The sequence below is a fragment of the Trichoderma ghanense genome, assembly GCF_004382785.1.
Source record: "Trichoderma ghanense strain CCMA-1212 chromosome Unknown scaffold_17, whole genome shotgun sequence".
NCBI classification, from domain to species: Eukaryota; Fungi; Ascomycota; class Sordariomycetes; order Hypocreales; family Hypocreaceae; genus Trichoderma; species Trichoderma ghanense.
The window spans coordinates 463,747-486,365 of record NW_027395680.1 but is presented as its reverse complement, the minus strand read 5'-3'; the positions used below and the strand labels follow the sequence as shown (position 1 = coordinate 486,365).

The 22,619-nt window shown below is 55.4% G+C and overlaps 5 protein-coding genes across 5 annotated transcripts; 3 read left to right on the top strand and 2 right to left on the bottom strand.

Annotated features, from left to right (window-relative positions):
- Positions 1-175: 175 nt before the first annotated feature.
- CCMA1212_009603 (Ribonuclease H) lies at positions 176-1,584 on the top strand (the record flags this gene model as incomplete). Its single annotated transcript, XM_073706679.1, has 2 exons — positions 176-641; positions 755-1,584. The coding sequence occupies 2 exons, from the start codon at positions 176-178 to the stop codon at positions 1,582-1,584; spliced, it is 1,296 nt and encodes a 431-aa protein (XP_073554825.1).
- Positions 1,585-2,719: 1,135 nt separating this feature from the next.
- On the top strand, positions 2,720-4,732 carry CCMA1212_009602 (uncharacterized protein; the record flags this gene model as incomplete). Its single annotated transcript, XM_073706678.1, has 3 exons — positions 2,720-2,852; positions 2,967-4,204; positions 4,274-4,732. The coding sequence occupies 3 exons, from the start codon at positions 2,720-2,722 to the stop codon at positions 4,730-4,732; spliced, it is 1,830 nt and encodes a 609-aa protein (XP_073554826.1).
- Positions 4,733-7,334: 2,602 nt separating this feature from the next.
- Positions 7,335-10,606, top strand: CCMA1212_009601 (uncharacterized protein; the record flags this gene model as incomplete). Its single annotated transcript, XM_073706677.1, has 3 exons — positions 7,335-7,928; positions 8,039-10,426; positions 10,487-10,606. 3 exons carry the CDS (start codon positions 7,335-7,337, stop codon positions 10,604-10,606), a joined length of 3,102 nt encoding a protein of 1,033 aa, XP_073554823.1.
- A 2,187-nt stretch (positions 10,607-12,793) lies between these two features.
- CCMA1212_009600 (uncharacterized protein) lies at positions 12,794-14,197 on the bottom strand (the record flags this gene model as incomplete). Its single annotated transcript, XM_073706676.1, has 1 exon — positions 12,794-14,197. One exon carries the CDS (start codon positions 14,195-14,197, stop codon positions 12,794-12,796), a length of 1,404 nt encoding a protein of 467 aa, XP_073554824.1.
- A 3,598-nt stretch (positions 14,198-17,795) lies between these two features.
- On the bottom strand, positions 17,796-19,522 carry CCMA1212_009599 (Developmental and secondary metabolism regulator VEL1; the record flags this gene model as incomplete). Its single annotated transcript, XM_073706675.1, has 2 exons — positions 17,796-19,294; positions 19,372-19,522. The coding sequence occupies 2 exons, from the start codon at positions 19,520-19,522 to the stop codon at positions 17,796-17,798; spliced, it is 1,650 nt and encodes a 549-aa protein (XP_073554924.1).
- Between the last annotated feature and the right edge of the window lie 3,097 nt (positions 19,523-22,619).

Sequence of the window (22,619 nt, the reverse complement as noted above, 5' to 3'; positions counted from 1 at the left end):
CTCCCTTTCGCCTTCGCTTCCTCGCCTGGCAATTCTCGTCTCCTCCCCGGTTTGTGACGAAAACGCAAAAGGGAAGACGAGCCCACCACCAAGTCCGAGCGCACCGCAAGCTGCAGAGCCCCGGCTGGCCCTCCTCCCTCGCTGGCTCAACGCCATGTCATTGATGTGAAGTTTGATGCGCCTTCGCCCTCAGCCTTGTGCGAACATCATCGCCAACGGCATAAGCGCGGTCCGCCCCGAGTTTGGCCTTGCCCCGACCAAGTGCGCCCGACTACGCCGCCGGATAGTGCTGCGGCAGGTCGCGACTGGACTGCGATCGAGCCTTGTCCGTGCTCGCACTGCAGCGCCGAGCCTGGCGGGAGAATATTATGCCCTGGCCTCTGCCTCGTGTCCTTCCCGTTTCGCTCTTATAAACGACAACACCACGACGACGAGAACGACGCTCACAACGCTCCAGACTATGGGGAGCGGTAACAACAAGCGACCCGCCGCTGCGAGCTCCACTGCGGCAAGCTTTTCGAAGAAGAGAAAGACGGACAATATGCAAAAGTACTATGCCGTGCAGGCGGGCTTTGTTCCGGGTGTGTACCTGACATACTCGGAATGTCAAGCCCAGACAGCCGGCTTCAAGGGTGCTGTTTGTGAGTTGGCCACGTTGTTTTCCGGCGGGTGACTAGTAGATACTGCCAGGAACCTTTGTTCTCGAAAGTGCTTGAGACAGCAGCTCTAACCTTGTGGTCTACCCGTCCTGCAGTCAAATCCTTCCTCTCGAAAGACGACGCCGAAGCCTTCGCAGCCGGGAAAAAGGTGGCGGTGGCTGACGAGCCTGAGAAGTTCTACGCAGTTGCTGTCGGCAACCCGACCGGCATCTTTACAGACTGGTCGGAAGCCTCAAAGGCCGTCACTGGGATCAAAGGTCCCAAGTACAAGCGATTCAATACCCGCGCGGAAGCTGTCGCATATATCCGGCAGCATGGCAATAGGGAAGCAATCGAGGCTTTGGGGGAGAAGGTAGAGCCGCCAGCAGAGAGATTCGAGGTGGAGGAGAAGCCGGTCGTTACGAAGTTCACTCCCATCGAAAAGGTGGCTGTCACAAAGACCCGAGAGCTCGACACGAGGCCGCGAGAAAACGTGCTGAACATATGGACGGATGGGAGCAGTCTGGCCAACGGAAAGGCCGGCTCTCGCGCCGGACTGGGCGTCTGGTTTGGAGAAAACGACCCTCGTAATCTCGCAGAGAGGCTGCCTGGCGAGCCGCAGACCAACCAACGCGCGGAGCTCATGGCCATGCAGCGCGCCTTGGAGGTTGCGCCGCTCGAGCAGACCGTCTGCATCCACAGCGATAGCCAGTACTCCATCAAGTGTGTAACGCAATGGGCCGATGGCTGGAAGCGCAAGAACTGGTTGACGGCCAGCGGCGAGAAGGTGAAGAACCAGGATATCATACGGGCCGTCCTCGCCAAGATGGACGAGCGAACGAAGGCGGGTAGCAACACATACTTTCAGTGGGTAAAGGGCCACGACACGAACGTTGGCAACATTGCCGCAGATCGGCTGGCCGTCAGAGGAGCCAATCTCCCTTGACAACGGCGTATGAGTGTTGCGCCGAACAATGGCGGACCGCGGCAATATGGTCCTCCGGGATGGATCGGGACGAGGAGCCTTGCTTACCCGTTGTCTTGAAGTTCCTTTTCTACCCCCGATGCTCTTCTTCCGACCCATATCAGACGATATTGCTCCAGAGATATGTGGGCTTCGAGGAAGATGCCAGAGGTGCTGCGGAGAAGACATACCTACCACGGAGTTGGACATGAACATTAACGATCGTAACGGCAACTTGGCGGGTTGGACGCAATTCTTTTTCTCAAGTGTTTCTTACATACCAGCTGTTGAAGGGGGTGTTGATGTCCTGGATCTCGCTGCTTCGGTCGCTGGAATATTTGGCTTAGCAGGTAGTTTCCCCGTCTGATGTTTTAAATGCCTGTAAACATACTCCGTAGCCTACCACAATAATATTGGGTAGTACATACGATGAACGGAATGAAGGATATGAGACAGCAAAGCAGTTGCAAACATCCAGTGTACAATACATAACAAGGGCAATGAGATGTCATTGGAGGCTGAAGGTGTAGAAGAGCGTCATAGCTGAGCGAACACTTTCCCCATAGAATTATCTCATCGATGACACCAGATTACGATCCTAGTCCAACCGGCCCCCAAACCGACTTTCTTTGGTGGAGATTCTTTTTTTTCTGCACGGTCTGACTCTGAGAGAGACGCCACTTGCCAGGGCCTTCGTAGAAATTCTACCCATCTTGGCGGTGCTTGTCGGTTTCCGTTTTCTTTTTCTTTTTCGATCTTAATACCGATTGAATATATACAGTGGAAAAGGCGGTCCTTGGCAAAGGCTCTTCTCCTGAATCCCTTCTCTTGTCCCACCTTGACCGCCGCACGGCTTCCTCTTGATAACATCAGTTGACTCTCTTCCCCGACTTATTTTCTTTTATAGGTACCGAGGAAGCATATACCCACCGCCACCTCCAGCTTTTTGGACTTTCCGATAGCGAAACCGAATCCACCAAGAGGCAGCGCGCCTCCTCTGCAGCAGAAAACAGACCAAATGACCTCGACTGCTATTGTCGTCACTGGTCTTTGCTCGCGTTGCTAACATTTGCTTAACTACCCATGTGAAGGGAATCAGCAAAAAAAAAAAAAAAAAATGGCCGATATCTGGGCCGTTCCGTTGGCACAGACCGACTTCAACATCGTGGTGTCTTTCTTGGGGGCCTTTGTGTCGCTGTTTGGGCTGGTGTCGTATCTGCTCAAGGAGAACTACTACTTGTCGGAAGCTCGTGAGTCTCACATGCACCCTTTATTTACTCTATGAAACAATTTCCCTTGGCAGGCATCTGTTCTGTCGTGGACTGTCTCACAACCCAGACGAAACATACCTCCCTACTTCCAAGACGTCTTCCTACCATTGACTGCTAACCCGCATGTCTGCTGTGCTGCAGTCATCTCTCTCCTCATCGGCGTTGCTTTCGGACCCCATGGCGCAAACTTCATCCGCCCAGACGCATACACCGGGTGCTCCGGCGTGACCGACGTCGCCTGCACCGAGAGCCGCCTGAGCGGCATCACGCTCAACTTCTCCCGGCTCGTCCTCGGCGTGCAGCTGGTCATTGCGGGCGTGCAGCTGCCGAGCAAGTACCTCTGGCGGGAGCGCAAGTCGCTGATGCTGCTGCTCGGCCCGGGCATGGTCGGCATGTGGCTGGCCACAAGCTTCCTCGTCTGGGCCTTTTCCGGGATGCCCAGCTTCTTGCATGCCCTGGCTGTCGGGGCGTGCGTTACGCCTACGGACCCTGTGCTGTCTGCCGTCATCGTCAAGGGAAAGTTTGCGGACCACAATATCCCCAAGGAGCTGCAGAACCTGATCGTGGCCGAATCCGGAGCCAATGATGGACTGGGCTATCCCTTCCTCTTCTTTGCCCTGTACCTGATCAAGTTTGTGGGCTCGGGCGCGACCTCTGGCGGAGCTGGAGAGGCCATGGGCCTTTGGTTTGCCTACACCTGGGGCTACACCATCATCCTGAGCGTCATATACGGCGCGGTCGTCGGACTGCTAGGCAAGGAGCTGCTCCGCTGGGCCGTCAAGCGCAACTATGTCGATAAGGAGAGCTTCCTTGTGTCCGCCATATCGCTGGCCTTGTTTGTGCTGGGAACCTGCGGCCTCATCGGCACGGACGACGTCCTGGCGTGCTTCATTGCTGGAAACGCGTTTACGTGGGACGACTGGTTCCGTCTCGAGACTCTAGACGACTCGCTGCAGCCGACAATCGACATGCTGCTCAACGTGTCCATCTTCCTGTGGTACGGGGCGTACATCCCCTGGACCGAGTTCCGCCACAACTCCGTCATTCCCTTGTACAAGCTCGTGCCTCTCGGGGTGTTGGTGCTGCTCGTGAGGCGCCTCCCCTGGATCTTTGGGCTGCATAGGTGGATTCATCAGATTACGGGGACGCACCAGGCTCTCTTTGTTGGCTTTTTTGGGCCGATTGGTGTGTCGGCGGTGTTTTACCTTTTCATCACATTGGAATTCATTGAGAAGTTTTTGAGTGATGAAGAGGGCAACCCGAGAAGCGATGTCGCGCATCTGGGCGCCACTGTGAGAATCGTGGTTTGGTTCTTGGTAGCTTGTAGCGTGGTAAGTCTTTCCGGTTTATGGAGCACATGACGGTTGAAAGATGCTAACGACATTACTTTTGCTGTCCAGATTGTCCACGGCTTGAGCATTCCCCTGGGGAAGATTGGCTACCTCGCACCACGCACGCTTTCTCGCGTGCTCACCGAGACCAGCATCAGCACTGGCCCCGACCTTCCCGGATTGAACAACAATGGTTCGGCCTTTTCCACCATATCCAGATGGTTCCCTGGCGGAAACGGTGCCGTCGTGGTGGCCACCACAGAGACCGTGGTCGGACCTCCTATGAGCAGGCCCGCCACTTCAGAGGTGTCAAAGGCACCGCCTGTGCCCCCTACTGGCGACGTTCCGCTGGACGCCCTCGGTCCGGATGCTGGGCCTCCAGATGGGCCCCGAAATGGCGTCAGGGAGACACAGATCCGTTTCCATGACGAGTTGGAGTTTCGGAACGGGGTGGCTTCGCCGAGCCGGAAGACCTCGCCGAGCCCTAGACCCTCGCCCAGCCTGAGACCATCGCCGAGGCCAAGATAGCCATGCTTTGGATCATATTTTTTTTTCTCTCGCTTAGATGTCAGACCGAAAGGCCAGCCATATAGATGCTCTTAGAGCTTGATAGATGTATATCTTGAGGTTCCCTGTTCTTTCGAGTGCAGTATAGATAAATGACATAGGCAGGTACATACCAATCAATATTGAGGTATGAAACATCCAAAGCATAATGTACCTACCTAAAAGCTAAGGTACTACACTGGTATTTTCACCTATATGTGAAATACCTTAGTATACATATATGCACTTGCATTTCGTAGCAATACTTACTGCTAGGTAAGGTACCTTAATGACCGGCAAAGGGACGTGAAGCTCAGGGAGCGAGTACCTCGATCGCCAATGTCTCTGAAACCCTTGATCATGTAATCGGTTACGAAGCGATTCCATGGCAGGGCCACGTTGCCTTGAGACATTCAAAGGACCCTGCAGAAGTATGACATTTTGGCCATTTGTTGGGACGACGAACCAGTTCAACAGGGTCGGATGGAAGCAGATGGATCTGAAATGATTATCGTGAGGCTTAGCTCTTGTGGGGAAGTGGGTTTGTTCTGGAAGATGACAGCCGCTCTTCTTTTTTTGCCTTCTTGAGATACTACACACCATGCTCGAAACGTTGAGTTGGAGCTGATGTGAAGGATGATTGTAGGGTTGATGATGTGTGGAAGCGTATGTACCTCGGCAGCGTGAGCGTTTGGGACGAATAAGTGCACCCTGAAATACCAGTTTTCAGTGAAGCGCATGAAAGGGCACTAAAATGCACCTGCCACCTTGTAGCTTAGACAAATGAGATGACGAGTCACCGGACAGGCATCACGAGCGCGCAGCCTTGGGTGTGAGTGAGGTTTAAGGTTGTAGGTTACCTAGGCGGCTAGGTAAGGTTAGTAACGAGCAGTAGCTTCATGAAGGTGGCTGTAATAAGTGTCGCGATCGAAGTTGACACGTATTCATGGCGTTCTAGAGTTAATGCCAAGGAAAAAAGAATGCAGCATCCAACCAAAACTTCAGACCAAGCTGCAACGAAAATCCGAGTGCAAAAATGCCAGGACCAAAGCTGCGGAACAAGGCACCACTTTGTTGGCAGGCCGCGGCCACGGTCGAGTTCGAGTTGCGCGGCCCCCGGCGCACTGTGTGCGTCAGCGAGCGGGCTATTGAAAGACTTGTAAACTGGGTGCATATGCACGGGCAAAGGTTTGTCTCTGGGCCGGGCATGGGACGGTGCGGATAATGGGAGTCTGCGGACGGTGTACAAGAATCCATCCATCCATCCCAGTGCTGTGTCATTGTGCGGTGCCCAAAGGCTGGGGGAGGCCCATCGCGACGAAGTCGGAAGGGTTGAGGACGAAGCCACAGTGCCGCGTCGCGCAGAGCGCTGCTTCTTGCACCCGCGGGTGACTCAGAGGAGAGGCAGCCCGACCGTGCTATATGTGGTGAGTACGCGTACCCCGACAGTGCGAGCTACTGAGGACCGTTGTGATCTAATGGTGTGCGTATTTCTGCAGCGCACATGGGGACCTGAAACGTCCACCGCTGCGACAGTAGAGCTGCGCTGTTAGTGGGAAGGGCCCTGTATTGCCGCCTGTTGTTTGGTTCCTGGCGCGGGCCAGCGTCCATTCGGGCCATTCCCATCTTCACCGTTCGACGGTCGTTATCAAGGTTCAGCCACCCTCACGTGACGCCTTCCTAGCATCAAGATACCGTTTTATGCTCGTTGTCGAGCGCTCCCATGGTTCGATCTACTTGCGCCTCAGGACGCTCTTCTCTCATTTGGAACCTAGTTCCACGGACAGCCTTGAAGTGGTACGCACCGGTGATAAGGCGGTACCTCGAGCGGCTCACAATTGGCCGCTGTCGCCCCGGTACCCCATAACACCCACGCACCCGCTCCAGCAAGACGCGGCTGCCCAGACGGCGTGTGCGCTAAATGTGTGCGTGTGGTTGCTCTCCGCCTGTTTCAGCGGCTGGCCTCGCCGTCGCCTCGACCTTCTCCCGCCTTGGGGGGGGAAAAACCCTCTCTCTCTCTCTCTCTTTCTCCCCCATTCTCTCCTCCCTCAACCCAAGGCCACCGCACCCCTGCCGCTCGCCCACGACCGTCTTCTTCCTCATCGCTGAAGCCGCGCTACTCGGCAAAGATGCAATCGTAGGAGAATTCAGGCCATCTGGGACACTCGCACTTGCGTGATTGCATTGCATCGTCGTGCAGCCAATCCATCCCGTCTGGCCGTCCCCCCTCCCGAAGACGAAGCGGACCCTTTTTTTTCCCTCCTCGACTCCGTACTCCCACATAACAGCAGAATAAACCACCACTTACCACATACCGCATACCTTACATACAGACTCACACACACGTCGTCGTCTCCTAAGACACACCCCACACTTCAAGCCCAACGTCTCGCTATCTCGACCGGCTCTTATCTGCGACTTCCCGCCGCTGACACAAAAGGGAAGAGACGCACAAAATCTGAGTCGAAATACACAGCCCGCCCGACGACAGCCACCCGCATCCCCCCCAACCCCGTTTTCTCCCGCCGCTGGTGAGCCCCAAGGCAGACGTGCACAGAGGAAAATTGCCCGCCCGCCGCCCTTCATGGCCTCGACTCCGTTCCGGTCTGGAGCGGGCGATCCGCTGATTGCGAGATCGTCGTCAATCCCCCGGGACGAGCCTCAGGAAGTGCCCGACTCCTTCATTGCTGCCTCGGGGGACTTCTTCAGCGCCGACGACCTCCAGCAGTACATTAGCACCCTTGGCACCGAACCTTTTAAGAATTTCTGGGACGCGCCAGCGATTGTCCCGACCGGGCCGTTTGAGGATTCGACCAGCGGCTCGCTTTTTGACGAGGACTTCGACTCGGGCGCCGCGTCTCCCAAGGCGCCCGTTGCAACGGCAGACAACGTTTCCCTGAACGCGAATGGTCATCTTGATCTCATGGCCGCCTTTCGGACCGCTGAGGCTTCGGTCTCTCCATTCACTCTCGCTGGCCAGTCGTCAACTTTTCTCGGGGCCCCCGATGGAGGCGATATGTTCGCGTTTGGCAGCAGTGACGAGGCCGTGACGAACCAGCCCTTCGTCTTTTCCATCCCCCCCGGCGACCCATCTGCTATCGCTCTCGCCTTTCAGAACTACAGGCAGTCAAATATGGAAGTGGCCCGACCGGAAGAACTAGTCCAGCAGGTCATTACGGTACGTCGATTCTTTTTACGACTTGTCTGGAGCACTTTTCGGCTTGCAAACTCATGAGAGAATCTACCCAATTGCGGTTCAAGGAGAATGCTAACGAAATATGCTTCTAGCCTCCGGACATGGAGAGCCCGAGAGGCCAAAAACGAGCGGCGGCTCCAGAGCCGTCGGGATCAGCTATCCCGACGGCAGAGCCATCGCCAGCAACCACCCCTTCGTTTCAAACGCCTCAATGGGGACAGGTTGGGCAACCGCAGCAAGCCCTCTCTCAGCATACGGAGGGCATACCGGAAATGCCTGCTCTCGATTTCCCCGCCTTCACCTACCTGGGCGAATATGGTGTGAATATTCAGCAATCTGCCCTCAAGTCTCGCGTCGAGACGCAAATGATGGTGACCATAACCATCTCTCACCTGCCCTTTGGCGTCACAAAGTTGCATCTGCCTCCTCACACCATCTCCAAGCCTAAGCACAGGCTGAGGCCTCCTCCAACCCCGTCTCCCGATACACTGGAGCTCTACGTCAGCTTGGTATGCACGACCCCCATGGAGCAGCCGGAGCTGAGGAAGAGAGCCTTGCAGAGAGCTGCCGAGGTCGATCACAGATACCTTCCCAGCCCTGAAGAGGTCGAGCACGAGACTCAAAATGGGTGCCAAATCCGAATCTGCCCAAAGTGCATGGAACGAGAGCGCAAGCGAGCCAACAGGAAGAAGGAGCACGAGAGGTCCGATCAAGAGGAGCTTTGGTATCTGGACGAGTCGCACCGCATCATCATCTTCAACACCTTTGAGATGAGTGATTGGCGACCGCCAACCGCACAGAAGGAGAAGGGCTCGGATAAGCCGCCGCAGGCAGAACTCTTTCGACATTGCCCCACGGCCATGCAAGTTGTGGTGCCCATGCGGCTCGCGTGCTACTGCCGTCATCAAAAGGAGAAGACAGGCTTCAGGGTCATCTTCACCTTCAAAGACTGGAAGAACAACGTCGTTGCACAGGCCATGTCTGGCTCGATCATGATTACAGATGACCACAAGACGACTTCTCCTTCGGCCGCGGATGACGCTCCCGAGCTTGAGCCTCAGGGCCCGGCTAAGAGGAGAAAAGCGAGCGCAGCAAGTTCATCGGGCTCATCGAGCGCCCACAACTCAATGAGCGACCCGCCATCATCAGCAGCGGAATCTCAAGCCTTGACCACGAACCACCAGGCCCCTCCAAAGAGCCTGCCTTTCCAGGGCGGTTCGGCGCAGCTCACTCCCGCGGTCAGTCCAGTTTTCTCGCCCAACATGCATGCTTTCCAGCAGCCGCAGGGCCACATGGGCGCCATGACGCCTCATGTGCCTGTGCCCAACGGGCCTCCCGCTCTCAACACGGTTCCCCATGATATCCCAAGCTGGTTTGCACCAACACCTCGCCGTCCCGAGAGCAGAGAAGACTCGGTCATGCTGTATTCCACGCCAGTATCTCCCCACTCGGGTGGCTCCCTAAGCCCAAGCAGAGGCTCTCTGCCGAACGGCGGCAACATGGTGCCGCATAACCAAATGGCCCAAGCCAACCCTTTCGCGATGGGCCTCGCTGCTGCTGCTACGCCCGTGTCGAGGTCGCCGCCCATCATTCACAAAGTCATTCCGCCCGAGGGCGAGCTCAGCGGCGGAACGGAAGTCACGGTGCTCGGTGCCTCCTTTTTCCAGGGACTCGAGGTATGGTTCGGCGACAATAAGGCAACGACAACCACGTTCTGGAGTGAGGCATCGCTGGTGTGTCTGGTTCCGCCATCTACAGTTGGCGGTCCGGTGCCTCTGACCCTGAGACTGCTGCCTGGAGCTCAACCGCCACGAGGCATGCAGGCACCGCTGCAGTCTCATATGGGCAGACAGCAAACGACTTACACATACAAGTTCAACGACGAGAACGAAAGCCCGGCACGCTCTCCTTATTCCTTTCTCAACGTGAATCTGGCGAGCTTGCCCATCTTCAACGCCTATATCCCGCAACCCGCACCACTCATGCGAAAGGTACAGGAGATGATGTCGGCTTCGCCTAGTGGCAAGGGTGCGGACAACTCGAGCGATGATGGCAGCAAGGCGGACTCGCGCTGGTGGGACCTCTCATCGTACATGAACAGCGCGGTAGCTCCTCCTGCCTATAACGAGATTTATCCGGCAAAGGATGCGCAGGTAGAGGACCTGGATGCCAAGTCTGTTCTCTCGGTGGCCCGAGCGGCTGCTGAGGTAGAGGCCGACGTGAAGAAGCGCCGCGCTCGAGCCGACGAGCAGGAGCCGTCTGTTGCTCAAGCCGCGCCCACTTACGAGGAGCATGAGGCGGCCACTGCGGCCAAGGCGTTGGCCGGCGAAAGCAGCAGCAGCGCCGTCATTCAGCCACCCGCAATCCTCGAGATTGGGCGCAAGCATGCCATCACCAAGGAGCAGCAAGAGAACTTTTTGCGGGCTCGGGAACAGAAGCTGAAGAAGCTTAGTAACGACCGAAACCTCTTCTTCATCTGGGTGAGTGATGACCATTTCTACCCTCTTTTCGAATCAAATACAGTAGCTAACTCTTGCCAGATCCCTCTCCTCTTGGTCATGATTTGCGCGCTGCTCTACAGCTATTGCCCGTCGCTCTTCCCATTCATCTTTGCCTCCATCCGAGCTCTGATCCACGTCTTGCTCCGCATGCTCGAATGAACGATATCAACCGGCAATGAAATACTTGGGATGAAGTAGACGACGCTTGTACCCTTACGACTTTGATTTCTTGCCACTCTATATCCGTCCTTTCCTCGTCTCACAATTACCTGTATCAAAATTTTCTACATCACCCCAACGACGGCCATCACCAAGATGACTTGCTGGTCCGCTGAGGTTTGGAGTGGGAAGAAGGGCTGTGTTTTTTTCCTCAATGCGAATGGCTGGGATGGAAGGGCTGGTGGAATTTGGGCTGCAATGTCTGTTCGGAAGCAGGATAATGGGTATGTTCTACGATGGTTTTTCTAAAGGGAGTTTGGGTGGTCTTCCGGTACAGCAGCAGTACTTGGTATCAGCGGTACAGTATCTGTTCTTCCTCTTGGTTCTTTTTTTCCTCTTTCTTCCCCCTTGTTGCTTCTATTTTTGTGCGCTCTCCAAGGACGAACTTATACCTCTTGTTTCCTCTTCTCTCTCTCTTTTTTTTTTTTTTACCTAGTAGTTCGTTGGTGTTGTCGGGGCCTCTCTATAACAGACCAACGAAGATAAGTATGGCTGTGGGCTTTTTTTATGGGTTGTTTTAGTTTAGAAAGGTGGTACTTGGATAGGGAAACTTTACAGACACGCAAGGGGGTAGAAGACTAGTAGTAATAGTATTCAATGTTGTCCTTGACTTGTTACGGAACAATCAGTCACGGAGAATTGTCTTGTGCAGTTCTCGTCATTTCCTTTCATGGGAATCAACCAAATGGCGTAAAAGAGAAAAAGGCAGAAATGTTATGGGCCACTCATCAGACATCTTCACTTATTAAACAAGCACGACCGCAGGAGAGAGAAATTGATGTAATGTCTTGTCATTCGTAAAAAAAAAAAGAAAGAAAAACTATGTAAAACCTATTGATACACTCCACGGTCCACGTCCAACTCCCCTTCAACATCCTTCCCCCCAAAATTCATGATATCATCATCAAGATTCCCCCTCCCCAAACTTACTCTTCCCTCCCCTCTCTCCCTCCCCTCCTCAACTCTATTTCCCGGATGTTCATAATCTTCCACGTCATGATGTCCGTTCTAGAATGAAGTCTGAAGAGAGAGAGAGAGAAAAAAAAAAGGGAGGTACAAAGAAGAAGGAGGAGAAGAGGCGATCAGAATATGTAAGCGAATGTGAAAGTGTGAAGAGGAGAACAATCCAGAACCCTTTCTCTTCCCGTTTGAGAACAGTGAAAAGTGTAAAATCAAAATGTACAAAAAGAAGAAAAGACGAGCAAGCCGGCTTTCCTTTTCCACGAGAAAAGATATCCATGACATAAACAACAAAGGCCGGGGCTTCTCATCCCCTGAAGAGCAGAGCAGAGAAATCAGTGAACGAAAACGAGAGAGGGGGGAAAGGGAATGAAAAAAAAGAAAAAGGAGGTCGATCCGATGTGGCCCTTGCGGTTTGCAGATCATCATCATAACAAATCCAGGCAAAAGAGTCGACATACAAGAAGAAAAAGGCCTTTTCTTCTCTTCTCCTCTTTCCCCTTTCTTTTTCTTTCCCTCCCCTGTCCTCCCTTTCGCCTTTCCTGGTTCCTTCTTTCGTCTTCTTCCTTTTTGCTTGCCGGCATTCCCGCTTCCAATCCACCTCGCTCGCCCGTCTTTTATCCTTGCACAAAAACATGTCGTCAAAGTCGTATATACGTGAGAGCTTGTGAGTTTTCATATATTGTTCCTTTTGTCATGACACATAACGTAACAGGTAACAAAACGTTCGCTTTGCATAAAAACAAGAAAACGCATTGTTCATGTTAACAACGAAGGGTAATTGGAAAGGGGAAGCCTTGCTACTGGGAAGCAAGACCCCCGCTGGGGGGAAAAATCATTACATCGGTTGCTTGAGGTGTGCTTTTTTTTTTGTGATGGTTTTTGCGGGTGCGTTATCTTCCATTTTTTTTTTGTTCTTTTTTTCGTGTGGTGTTTTCTGTGTGGTTGGTGATGATGGCCCTCCGAACGGATGGGCTGTAAGAAAAAAAAAAGGGCTCCGACAAAAATCATTTCATATCTCGTCATAAGAGAGAAAAAGAGAATTCGTTAAAAATCCGAATCAGGCTCGACCCGAAATGCTTTTGATGGAGAAAAACGATGGATCCGAAATCGCCGAATTGCGCCATATAAAACAAACATTATGCGGAAAACAAGTCGACAACCCCTTCACCGTCTCAGCCCCCGCCAGGGCTGGCCATTCTCTCGATCTTCTCCGAAAGTATACTTGGCGGGAATAGAGGGCACGCTGGGGATCCCTCGGTTGGTGTTGGGAACCACCTTGAGGGGCTCCGCGGCAGTAGTAGCAGCGGGAGCAGCCTTCCTCGATCGTAGCAGCCGGGAGCTCTTGGATCCCGAGCCGATGGCACGAACGCTGTAGACGCTCTCGCCGCTGTCTCGGCAGGACGACGTGGTGTCGAGGGACGCGCGAGGGGACGAGGCCGCAGACGACGAGGGCGAGGTAGCGCACAGCAGGTGGGAGGACCGCCTGCTATGCTTGGAGTCTCGGCTCGACGTGCTGTGACTGTGATAGTGGTGGATGACAACAGGCGGCAGGCTGGTGCTGCTCGGATTCTTCCGCGCCTTTGTCCGGCCGGTCGAAAGCTTCCGCCGGGATCCAGCGGTGCGAAGGATGGGAATGTTGAAATCGCGAGAAGCCGTCTTACGGATCTTGGTGCGTGATTCCCTGGTCCGGTTCGTCTTGGGCTTTTCGTCCTGGTGAATCTGAATCTCGGGGGACGGCGGCTGGTTCTCGTTTGCGGTCCGTTTGGTGCCTCTAGAGTCGCCGCTGGCAGGCGTCATGATGGAGAGCGACGTCCTGTTGCTCCTGGTGCTCCTCGGTGTCCTAGGCGTCTTGGGCGTCGCGTTGAGAGGCCACTTTGGCGGCAGAGGCAGAGAAGGGGGAGCATGGGTAGGCGGCGGCGGAGGGGACGGTGTCTCTGTAGGAAGCGCCTGGTGGCTGGTAGCTGGCCGTTGCCGCGTGTAGCCGGGCGGAGGAGGCTGTCGCGTGGACTGGATGGCATGAGATGTGAAGAAGCCCGACTCGACCAGCAGATGGTAGCTCGCCAAGGCCTCTTCCCTAGTGGGCCTGTCGTCGAACGCACCTGGCGCAGGCTTCTTTGGCGAGGGAGTTGAAGGGGTCTCGTGCTTCTTCTGCTCTGGCGATGCTGATGGAGCATCCTTCTTCAGCTTGAAGCGCCCTCGAACGCCCTCCCACACCTGGCCGAAGACGCCCTTCTTCGGTGACGTGGCCGTGCTCGGCGCGACGCTGGGCGCGACACTGGGCGCGACGCTTGGGACGACGCTTGGGGCGACGCTGGGCGCGATGCTGGGGGCTTGCCGGGACATGTAGAGCTGGAGATGGCGCTGGGTGTCCTGAGACCGGCGGGAGCTCCGCAGGTTATACTGGTGCTGCTCGAGCTCGGCGTCCAGCGGCCTCTCGAGCGCCTCGATCTCGTCGGGCCCGAGGAAGTGGGACGGCGGCGCGGCAGAGACGCGGTCGTTCATGGAGCCCTCGTGGAAGCGGCTGCGGCTCTGCTTGGGCCTGAGGCCCTTTTTCTTGGGAGGGCCCATGACGAGCAGACGTGCGTGGCAGGGAGTCGATGAAGGAGAGGGGAGCAGAAAAGGGGGAGCAGAATCGTCAGCTTCGTTGGCTGGAGGGGCTCGATGACAGCCTGATTGGCCACGGCGTGTTGCCCGCAGACGATGGCTCTGTTCGATGCGTTGGGATGGGATGGAGACGATGAAAGGAACAGAGTGCCGGTGTCAAGGTTCATCCATCCCCATCGGATCAAAGAAAAGAATCCCCTTTGTTTCTGTCTTGTGGTTGTCGACGACTCCGCCCGCCGTCGTGCTTCGTGCCACCAGCGCCTTTTTGCTTCGCCTCTCTGTCTCTCCCGTGTCCCAAAACAAACGGCCAGTAAACAAAACACACCTAAAACACGGACCACGGCCCAAAAGGCTCCCAAGCTCCAAGCGCCCTTGCGACCGGAATGCTGCTTGCTTGCTTGCTTGATTGATTGCTTGCTCTGCTCGTTATGTACTCGCAGCCGTTGGTCCTCTCCTTCTCACGTCGATCTTGGTCTCGGGGCGGTCGAAGGGGGAATTGGAATGGGAATCTCGTCTGCGTCGTCGCTCTCCGCAATCTGCTTTAGAGGTTAATGAGGGATCGTACGCTGGGGCCGGTCGAAGCAGCAGAGAGATTTTAGCCAAGAATTCGATTCGACAGTCTCGCTGCGATGACGTTTCTCTTTTCGATTGGAAGAAAACAAGGAGGAGAAACAGCGGGAAAGGGGGGGGAAAGAGAGACAGAGAGGATCTGATTGGGCTTATTATGTCTCTTTTCCGTCGGGAAGCGACTTACGTCCAATCTGGTGTCAGCAACGCTGTGCCTTGTTGTCTTTGCCTGTCACTGTCCTCTCCTCTGTTTGTCTTGCCCGGGTGTCTCTCTCTTGTCTTCCTGCAGGTAAAGGAAGCACCACCAAGAGGCAGCAGCAGCAGCAGCAGCGACAACAACTTCGTGGGCTCGCAACCGGCCCCGATTCCACCTGTAGCTGCCTGCAGGCTCGCAGCACAACCGCAGGTCAGATATGCAGCAGCACACACACGCCTTCCTAGGGGGGGGAACCACCGAAATGGACAAAGAAGAGGCGCAGCTTGTTTTGTTTTATGGCGGCACCGAGGGAGGCTTGGGTGGGCTCCCACCCCCATGCAACGGCTGCCGCTCCCCCGGCCACACGTGAGCGTCGCCCATGGCAACGGGCCTGCGGGTTCGCTCAAAGGTCCCTGCTTCCAGCTAAAAGAGCTCGAGAGAGCGGCCCCGATGATCCCGGCCGGCCAAGGGTATTGCGACAGGGATGATGGGGGGGGGGGGGAAATGGACTGACTTGGCGGCAGCACGGGTTAGCTTCCCCTTTGCAGGCGCCGTCGTACTCGCATGTACTGGTGGCGGGACGGCGTGTACTCGTATGATAGCATCGCGAGAAAGGAGGAGACGGACGAGAGGTGCTGAGTTGTCACCGTCGTGCTGCAGGATGCAAGACGATGAATGGCGGGAAAAGGAGCTCGTTATAAAGGATTTCCAGTCCGGACTCGAGCATGAACAGAGCGAAAACAACAGCAGTAACGACGGCAACCACGGACACAACAACACGCCTCGACATCAACAACAACCGCCACGAAGTCAATCACAGGACCAGCGGCACAGCTTAAGCGCTCTGCGCCGTCGAGATTGCAACATGGGCACCCGGTCCGGGCCTACCAAATCAGTCCGAATAGTCCTCTCACCAGCCCCCCCCGAACAGCGTCTTTTCGGACAATTGTTTCCTTTTCCTTTGCACCTGTCGTACCACCGACTCTCCTTTCATGTGTAAATTCTGAACCGACGAGAGGAAAAGGACGCTAGGACGTGCAAATCGCGGACAAGAGCAGCGAGAGAGCGCGAGAGAGAGAGAGAAGGGGAGAAGAGAGCTCTTCTTTCTATCTGGGTATCCTGCTCTCGTGTGGGTATCTCGGTCCGATTTGCTTGGCTAGAAAGCCCGTTCAAAGAACCAGTTCACCCGTATGAGTAAAATACTGGCTCGATAGGTATTGTCTTGGTAAGCTTAAGAGGGAGTGAGTGAGAAGAACGAAAGAAAGCTCGGAAGAAGAAGAAGCAAGAAATTGTCTCTCGAACGGATACCAAGGCCACCGCCATTCCCCTACCTCACCTGAAGCGGCTGTGCTCCCCTGAAACAAGGCTCAACCCAAAACTCCCAAAATCTCCCTCACATCTCCATCCCCATCTCCCCATCCCATCCCATCCTCATCTAATCTCACCACATCTTACAAGTCTTAACCATTCTGTATCATCTGTATCTGCATCTGCATCTGCATCTACATCGCCATCTACCTTAGCCCCCCCCCCGGGCGGTCCATCATGCACATACTCCAGACCCCATATTCATATGCACATATCCGCGCGGATCGCAGCAGGTAGGTAATTAAAAACCTGGACAGTATGTACCTACTTTGGTAGCTCTATGGACTACCCAGTCACGGACTCGGACTTGACCGACAATCGCGGGTCTAGTAAATCAGCCGCGGCATCAAAGCCTTCCCCAGCCTCTCGCTTTATATCCTTTCGACAATCGACATTACTCGTTTCTTTCAAGGGAGAAGTGGCTCTTCATTGACCAGCTCTTTCATCACACCCGGTCATAAACGAAGGTCTCCCCAAAGCAATGTCTATCCGAGGAAAATGGTGACGAGTAGGATGATGCTTTTCGGATGACGTTTTCTTTGTGATACCTTCAGACACGATAACAACTCAAGTTGATCTCCAAAGCAATGCCCATCCGAGGGAAAGGGTGACGAGTTGGATATTCTTTTCTGTCGACGCTCCTCATTATGATAATCTCATCTGACTACTCACAGTGGCTTATCATCAATCCCTCCAATTCATGGACTCTTTATACCAATGTAAGAAACCTCATTCACGCTTGAGGTTACCAAATGAAACTTCTCAAGACAGCTATAGGAAGTGGCATCACGACAGTACCATTTCACATCACCCATGTTGAAAGAGCCCAGTAGTGCCCATGGATTATATCATTTAGAATATACCAAAATAAAGCGGCATTAACAAGACAGGTGAGATAGATATTCAGGACCAAATGAATTCAGAAAAAAAGAGTGTAGCCGCCCGGCTTTTGACACATAAAGGTAGGTAGTGATGGAACCTCAAAGCTTTCAAATGAAGGCATGAGAAAAGAAAACTCTCCATATCCCAGGTCCCTCTCATTAGCATTCCACGCATAAAGGGCGCCCACGGATAAAAAAAAAAGAATATCGAAATGTCAAGACAAGAGAACACAAGATATAAAGGGAAAAGTTGGAATAAAGTCGCTGTGTTCCGTTGGGCCATCTCACTTTGACAGACAAAAAAGGAAAAGAGTAAGATGAAAGAAAGAAATTTCCCTCAAACCAACGTCGTGTTCCCAAACTCCGTTTGACCCCGATCAAGTTCCCTTCGCGTTTCCCTCTTCCAATAAACAACAAAAGAGGTATTTCCAACAAGGGTAATCCCAAAAACGCCCATGAGAAATCTATCACACATCGAAATGCAGATAATGTACTCCAGTGAATTTCTGTCACCCAAGGTCCGAGCCAAAAATTCACCCGTCCAATGGCCTTACACCTGGTATTGGTTAAAGGTGACAACGCCGATTTGGCCGTCCGCACGAGAGTAGAGGCCCTGGTCCGGCTCGGGGGTGAGCCCGCGATATCCGTGGCCATAGTGCGCGTCAAGCTGGCGCTGACCGTTGTACAGCGGCTTGTGGTTCTGGGAAAAGACGTGGTCGTGTTTCCTCTTGCCACCCGTCGGCAACATGGGAGGCGGCGGAAGAGGCTCGGTCTGGGCCTCAATGGGCGGCAGGGGAGATACCAGGGACGCAATCTTGAGCGGCGCCAGAGACGATTGAGACATCGACGGCCTGGGAGGGGGAGGAGCCGGAGCCGAGTATGACGCTGGTGGAGGAGCCGAGTAGGACGTCGAAGGAGCGGGAGCAGAATAAGGCGCAGGAGCAGAGTAGTTGGCATAAGAAGGTCGCCTCTCGGTCGATGCATACACGGAAGGCGAGTGAGGCACATAGGGCTCGGAGGGCCGATTGTCGTATATGGCGTGCTTCATCGGCGGCGCTGGGGAAGCACTGGGTGCCGGAGGACGGGCGCTATAGCTGTACTGTTGCTGGTCCTGCTTAGCATACGGAGACGGCGCCGCAGATGCTGGCGGGTAGGTTCCGGTGGGTGTTGCAGGAGGTACCGGTGCGCTCTGCGGGTGGCCGTATGGCCGAGGAGCGGGTGCGCCATATTGCGACGGCATGTTGTGGTCGCCAAAGCCCAGATGTCCAGGGCGAGCGGCAGGCGGAGGCGCGTCGTACGACGGGGGCGGCGGAGGAGGTAGTGGGGGAGGCGCATGGTAGCTCTCGGCAGCGGATGGTCGCCGTTGCGGCTCCTGCGGCATGTAAGGCGCGCGGTGCTCGCTCGCGTTGCTGACGGATCTGGCCCGCAGATTGGGATCCTCGGCGGGAGCCGGCGTCACGGTCCGGCGCCGCGAGTACTCCTCCTCGCGTCGGTCGAAGCCGCTGCCCTTGCCGTCGCGCTTCCTCATGCGAACGTCGCGGCGGATTCGAACTCGGCAGCCCTGGTCGGCAACGGTCTTGCTGAGCGAAGTACTCTCCATGAGTCCAGGGAACTTCTTGGCGCTGAAGACGTTGAAGGGCTGCGTCTTGATCTCCATCCTCCAGTCCACTCCAGGGGGAAGGTCGGAATCGGCCGGTTCCAGGTCAAAGTCCTTGGGTTCCTTGGTCGTCTCGTACAAGCTAAAGGACAGGCGGAAGTAGCCTTCGTGTCGGACAGACAGATCGGGGAAGATGAAATATCCAGCCTCGGTTGGTCGGTCGAGGTAAGCCATGCCAGAGGCAGGAACTCCAGTCAGGATGGGAGGATTGTTGGTGGCGCCATTCTGGACACGGCCGTGAGCAATCGTGCGGGCCTGCTCAAGACTGGCATAAAGAAAGAAATTGGCGTTGTAGTCGAAAGTGATATCCTTGCCCTCCTCGACAGAAGGACCCTCGATAATGCGGAGCTCGACAACAGGCGGCGGGTCAACAGGTCGTCGGTCGCTGTTGGCTGTGATGGGGAGTCAGCAAAGGGGGACTGCAACGCGCCATTGCCGGTTTGCTTCGTTCGGTTCAGTTGCAACGCACCTTTCATGCCCGAACCGCATGCACGAGCTCGCTCCGGCTGCTGCAGAACCGTCAACTGGTACCAGAGGTGACGGTTCTCTCTCGTCACGCGGTGGATGCGCTGGACCTGGTCCCGCGAGCTGGACGAGGCCACGGATGAAGGCGTCGCCATGATGCCGCGTTCGGTTGAAGGCGTTGGATAAGGATGTGGAATAAGAGTATCGACGGTTGAGACTGCTTGACTCGAGTCAATGCTATGTTCCATTTGGATGTGGTGCATCGTGGTAGAAGGGGGAGACGGTAGTGATAAAGCAGCGAGAAACAGACGTCGCCGTCTCAGTTTGAAAGAATGATAGCCTACTCACGTCTCAACTAGAAGTCGTCCGAAATTCGAGACACTCTGCGGCAGGGAAAGCCGTCAAAGGCGAACAGAGCCCAGTGCTGAAGCCAGGCCAGACGGCGAGCAGAGGCAGATGGTGGACGCGGAAAGTCGACACAGGAGCTGTCATGTATATGACGAGTGACAAGGCCGTCGCCCAACTCGACTGTCGAAGCCCGTGGGTTCAATCGTCTGTCGTGTCGTGTCGTGTCGTGTCGTGCCGTGTTGTCGAGGATGTTGTCGAGGAGAAGCGGGTTTGCAAAGAAAAGGAAGCGGAACCAGACCAGCGGGAGGGACGAAGGGGAAGATCTGGGCTGAGTGGATGTGGATGTGCGACCGTGGAGATGGTAAGAGGAGACTTAGACCCGGGCGCCTTGCCTTGCCTTGCCTTGCCTAGCCCCGACCTGCTTCTGGGTCCTGGCCTGGCCTGGCCTGACCCGACCCTGGCTGCTGGGCTTTCTGGGCTGGCGTCCGGCTGGCCTGGCACTTTGCTGGAGCCACTCCGCGGCCCTCTCTTCTGCTTCCCTGGTGTGTGAGGAAGGGCCCCGGGAATCTGGGACTAAGGGGAGCGGGTCGCAGCTGAGGGAGCCTGGCATGTCCGTCGAATAAGGTAAGGTAAGCCGTTGGCCGAAGCGCGAAGGGGGGTGTGGACTGATTGCAGCCAGGGTTCCTTTTTTTTTGTGACGGCGCCTTTTCTGTCGTCGCTTCGGAGGGCCATGGGAGGGGATGATTGGCGAGGGGGTGCGTGCGAATGGGCGGAAGAGGAGAAGAGAGGCTAGGATCAGGATGGCGGTTGGGTTTGTGCGGGAAGAGGAGGAGGAGGAGGATCTCCCCCCAGCTCCAACTGGCTGTCAAAGGGCGGTGCCAGCCATGGACGCAGTTCTGCGGGACAAAGTCCAGGTACTTGGAGTGTCGTCGCAGTTGTACAGCAGCCACGGGTGCTCTTTGCTGCTGCCTCGCGGTGTCACACGGCGGTGCTGGTGCCAGCAGGTACGCGGGGGGCTGGTACTGCTGGGACGAAGCTCAGGTTCGCTGGTACGTGGCCTGGCCGGACCGATCCTGGGCTTGTTGGCCATCCTTCCAGCGCACTTGACCCAATTACAGTGCGCCTTTGCACGCTGACAGTTCCGGCTCTCAGTGAGAACAGTGAGATGAGCACCCCCGTGGTTGACACCTGCCTGCCAGAGGGCTTCATACCGGACCGAAGTACTACTGTGTCTCTCCCCCCATGTGGCCCGGTACCAGCACATGGAAGCAACTCGAGGAAAACCGCAAGAACAAGGAAAAACTGCAGTCATGACGAGAGGCTGCAGCACTGAGCGACTAGGTAGGTATCGAACTGCACCGTCCATGTACCTTCTTGCGTCGTGGCACTGGGCAAATTAATCAATTGGACGCGACGCGGGACCCAGATACCCCCCAAGGCGTCGTGGCGGTTGGCTCCAGACTCCCTTTCTTTTCTCCACGCTCTTCTGACTCCGGCCTTTATGCTCCCCCCCCTTCCCCTTCCCCTCTCGGGCGGGTTCCAGACGGTCGGTCGCAGCTTGTTTGCCTTTTGGTTCGGTAGTTCCCCAGCAGCTGGGCTCCTTTCTGACAGCGCTGGTGCATGTGCTTGTGCTCGTGCTCGTGCTCGTGCTCGTGCTCGTGCTCGTGCTCGTGCGCGTTTGCTTGTTGTTAGCCGCAAATCCCTCTGGGCCCCTTTTCGTTTCTGTTTCTGATTTACGAGTTCCCTTTTAATTGAAGGCCCAGAATGATTCTGTGTGGAATTCTTAGTTCTTTTCGCGGGTACCGAGAACCTAGTGGTCGGGTCAAGGAAGAGGAACTGGGAACCGAGGCGGCGGGCAAAGAACCGACTGGACTGGAGACAGGAATGCCAAACCCAGGCGGGCGGTTCGCCTACGCTTTCGCCGAACGTCTTTTGGCGTGTTCGATTTGCTGTCCAGTGCGAAGAAAAAAAGCTACAGTAGCTTATCACAGGTAGCGGGCTCCGTATAAGTTGCGCAGGGTCGTTCTGTCACAATTGACAGGACCTGACTCGGGTCACGGCTGGCCTGGATGATCTCATGAGCCCATGTGGTTGCAGGTTTCTTGACTGCACGCCCGGAGCAAATGAACCTGCGCTCGATGCTGGGAAGCAAGAGAAGGGAGGAGAGAGACACCGGCCGGTCACACTTGGCTGGGGGGAGGGCGGACACACGCACGAAGCCGCACAGGTACACGTCGGCTTCTGCACTCTCTGTGCGGTGGCACAAGTTCCCTTGCCTTGCGAGTAGTACCTTGGTTGCACTTGAAGCCATTCTCGTGCTGCGTGAGGACCTAAGGTAGTGAGGATAATAGCTGATCACCGTGGCAGTCATGGCGTTCAGTAGCCGTCGTCGTGCCGTTATCGTTCTGACATGAGGCGCAAAGTAGCCAGATACTGTACAGTTCCCAAGCAAAAACGTCGCACCAGCTGCCAACGAAGTCAGCGAATGGGATTGCGATCCCTCGCAGCGCCGCCCGTTCAGCTTCCGGCGCGCGTGCACCCTCTGGCACCGGCACACAGTGTGCAGAACCTGGCGCGGGTACGAAACTCGAGTACGGTACCCAAGGTGGCAGATCCTAAGCTCTCTCTCTAGCGGCTGCTCTAGCACTCACTAGGTACCTGTGCTAATAAACTGGCTGCGTCTTCCGGCTTCATTCAAACGACGGCCCCTCTCGTCAATGGCTTTTTTGCCAATATCCGTCGTTTGCGCCACTGCTCTGCTACGATCCTGCAACTGGGCTCAGCTGAGTCCCATTTCGTTCGCCGCCCTCGGTTCCGAAGGCCCAGCAAGCCGCTTACAGTAGAATCATTCTGCTCCAAGGCCCCCCCCTCGTTCTCGGCTGCCCGTCTGTACTTCACACAGTG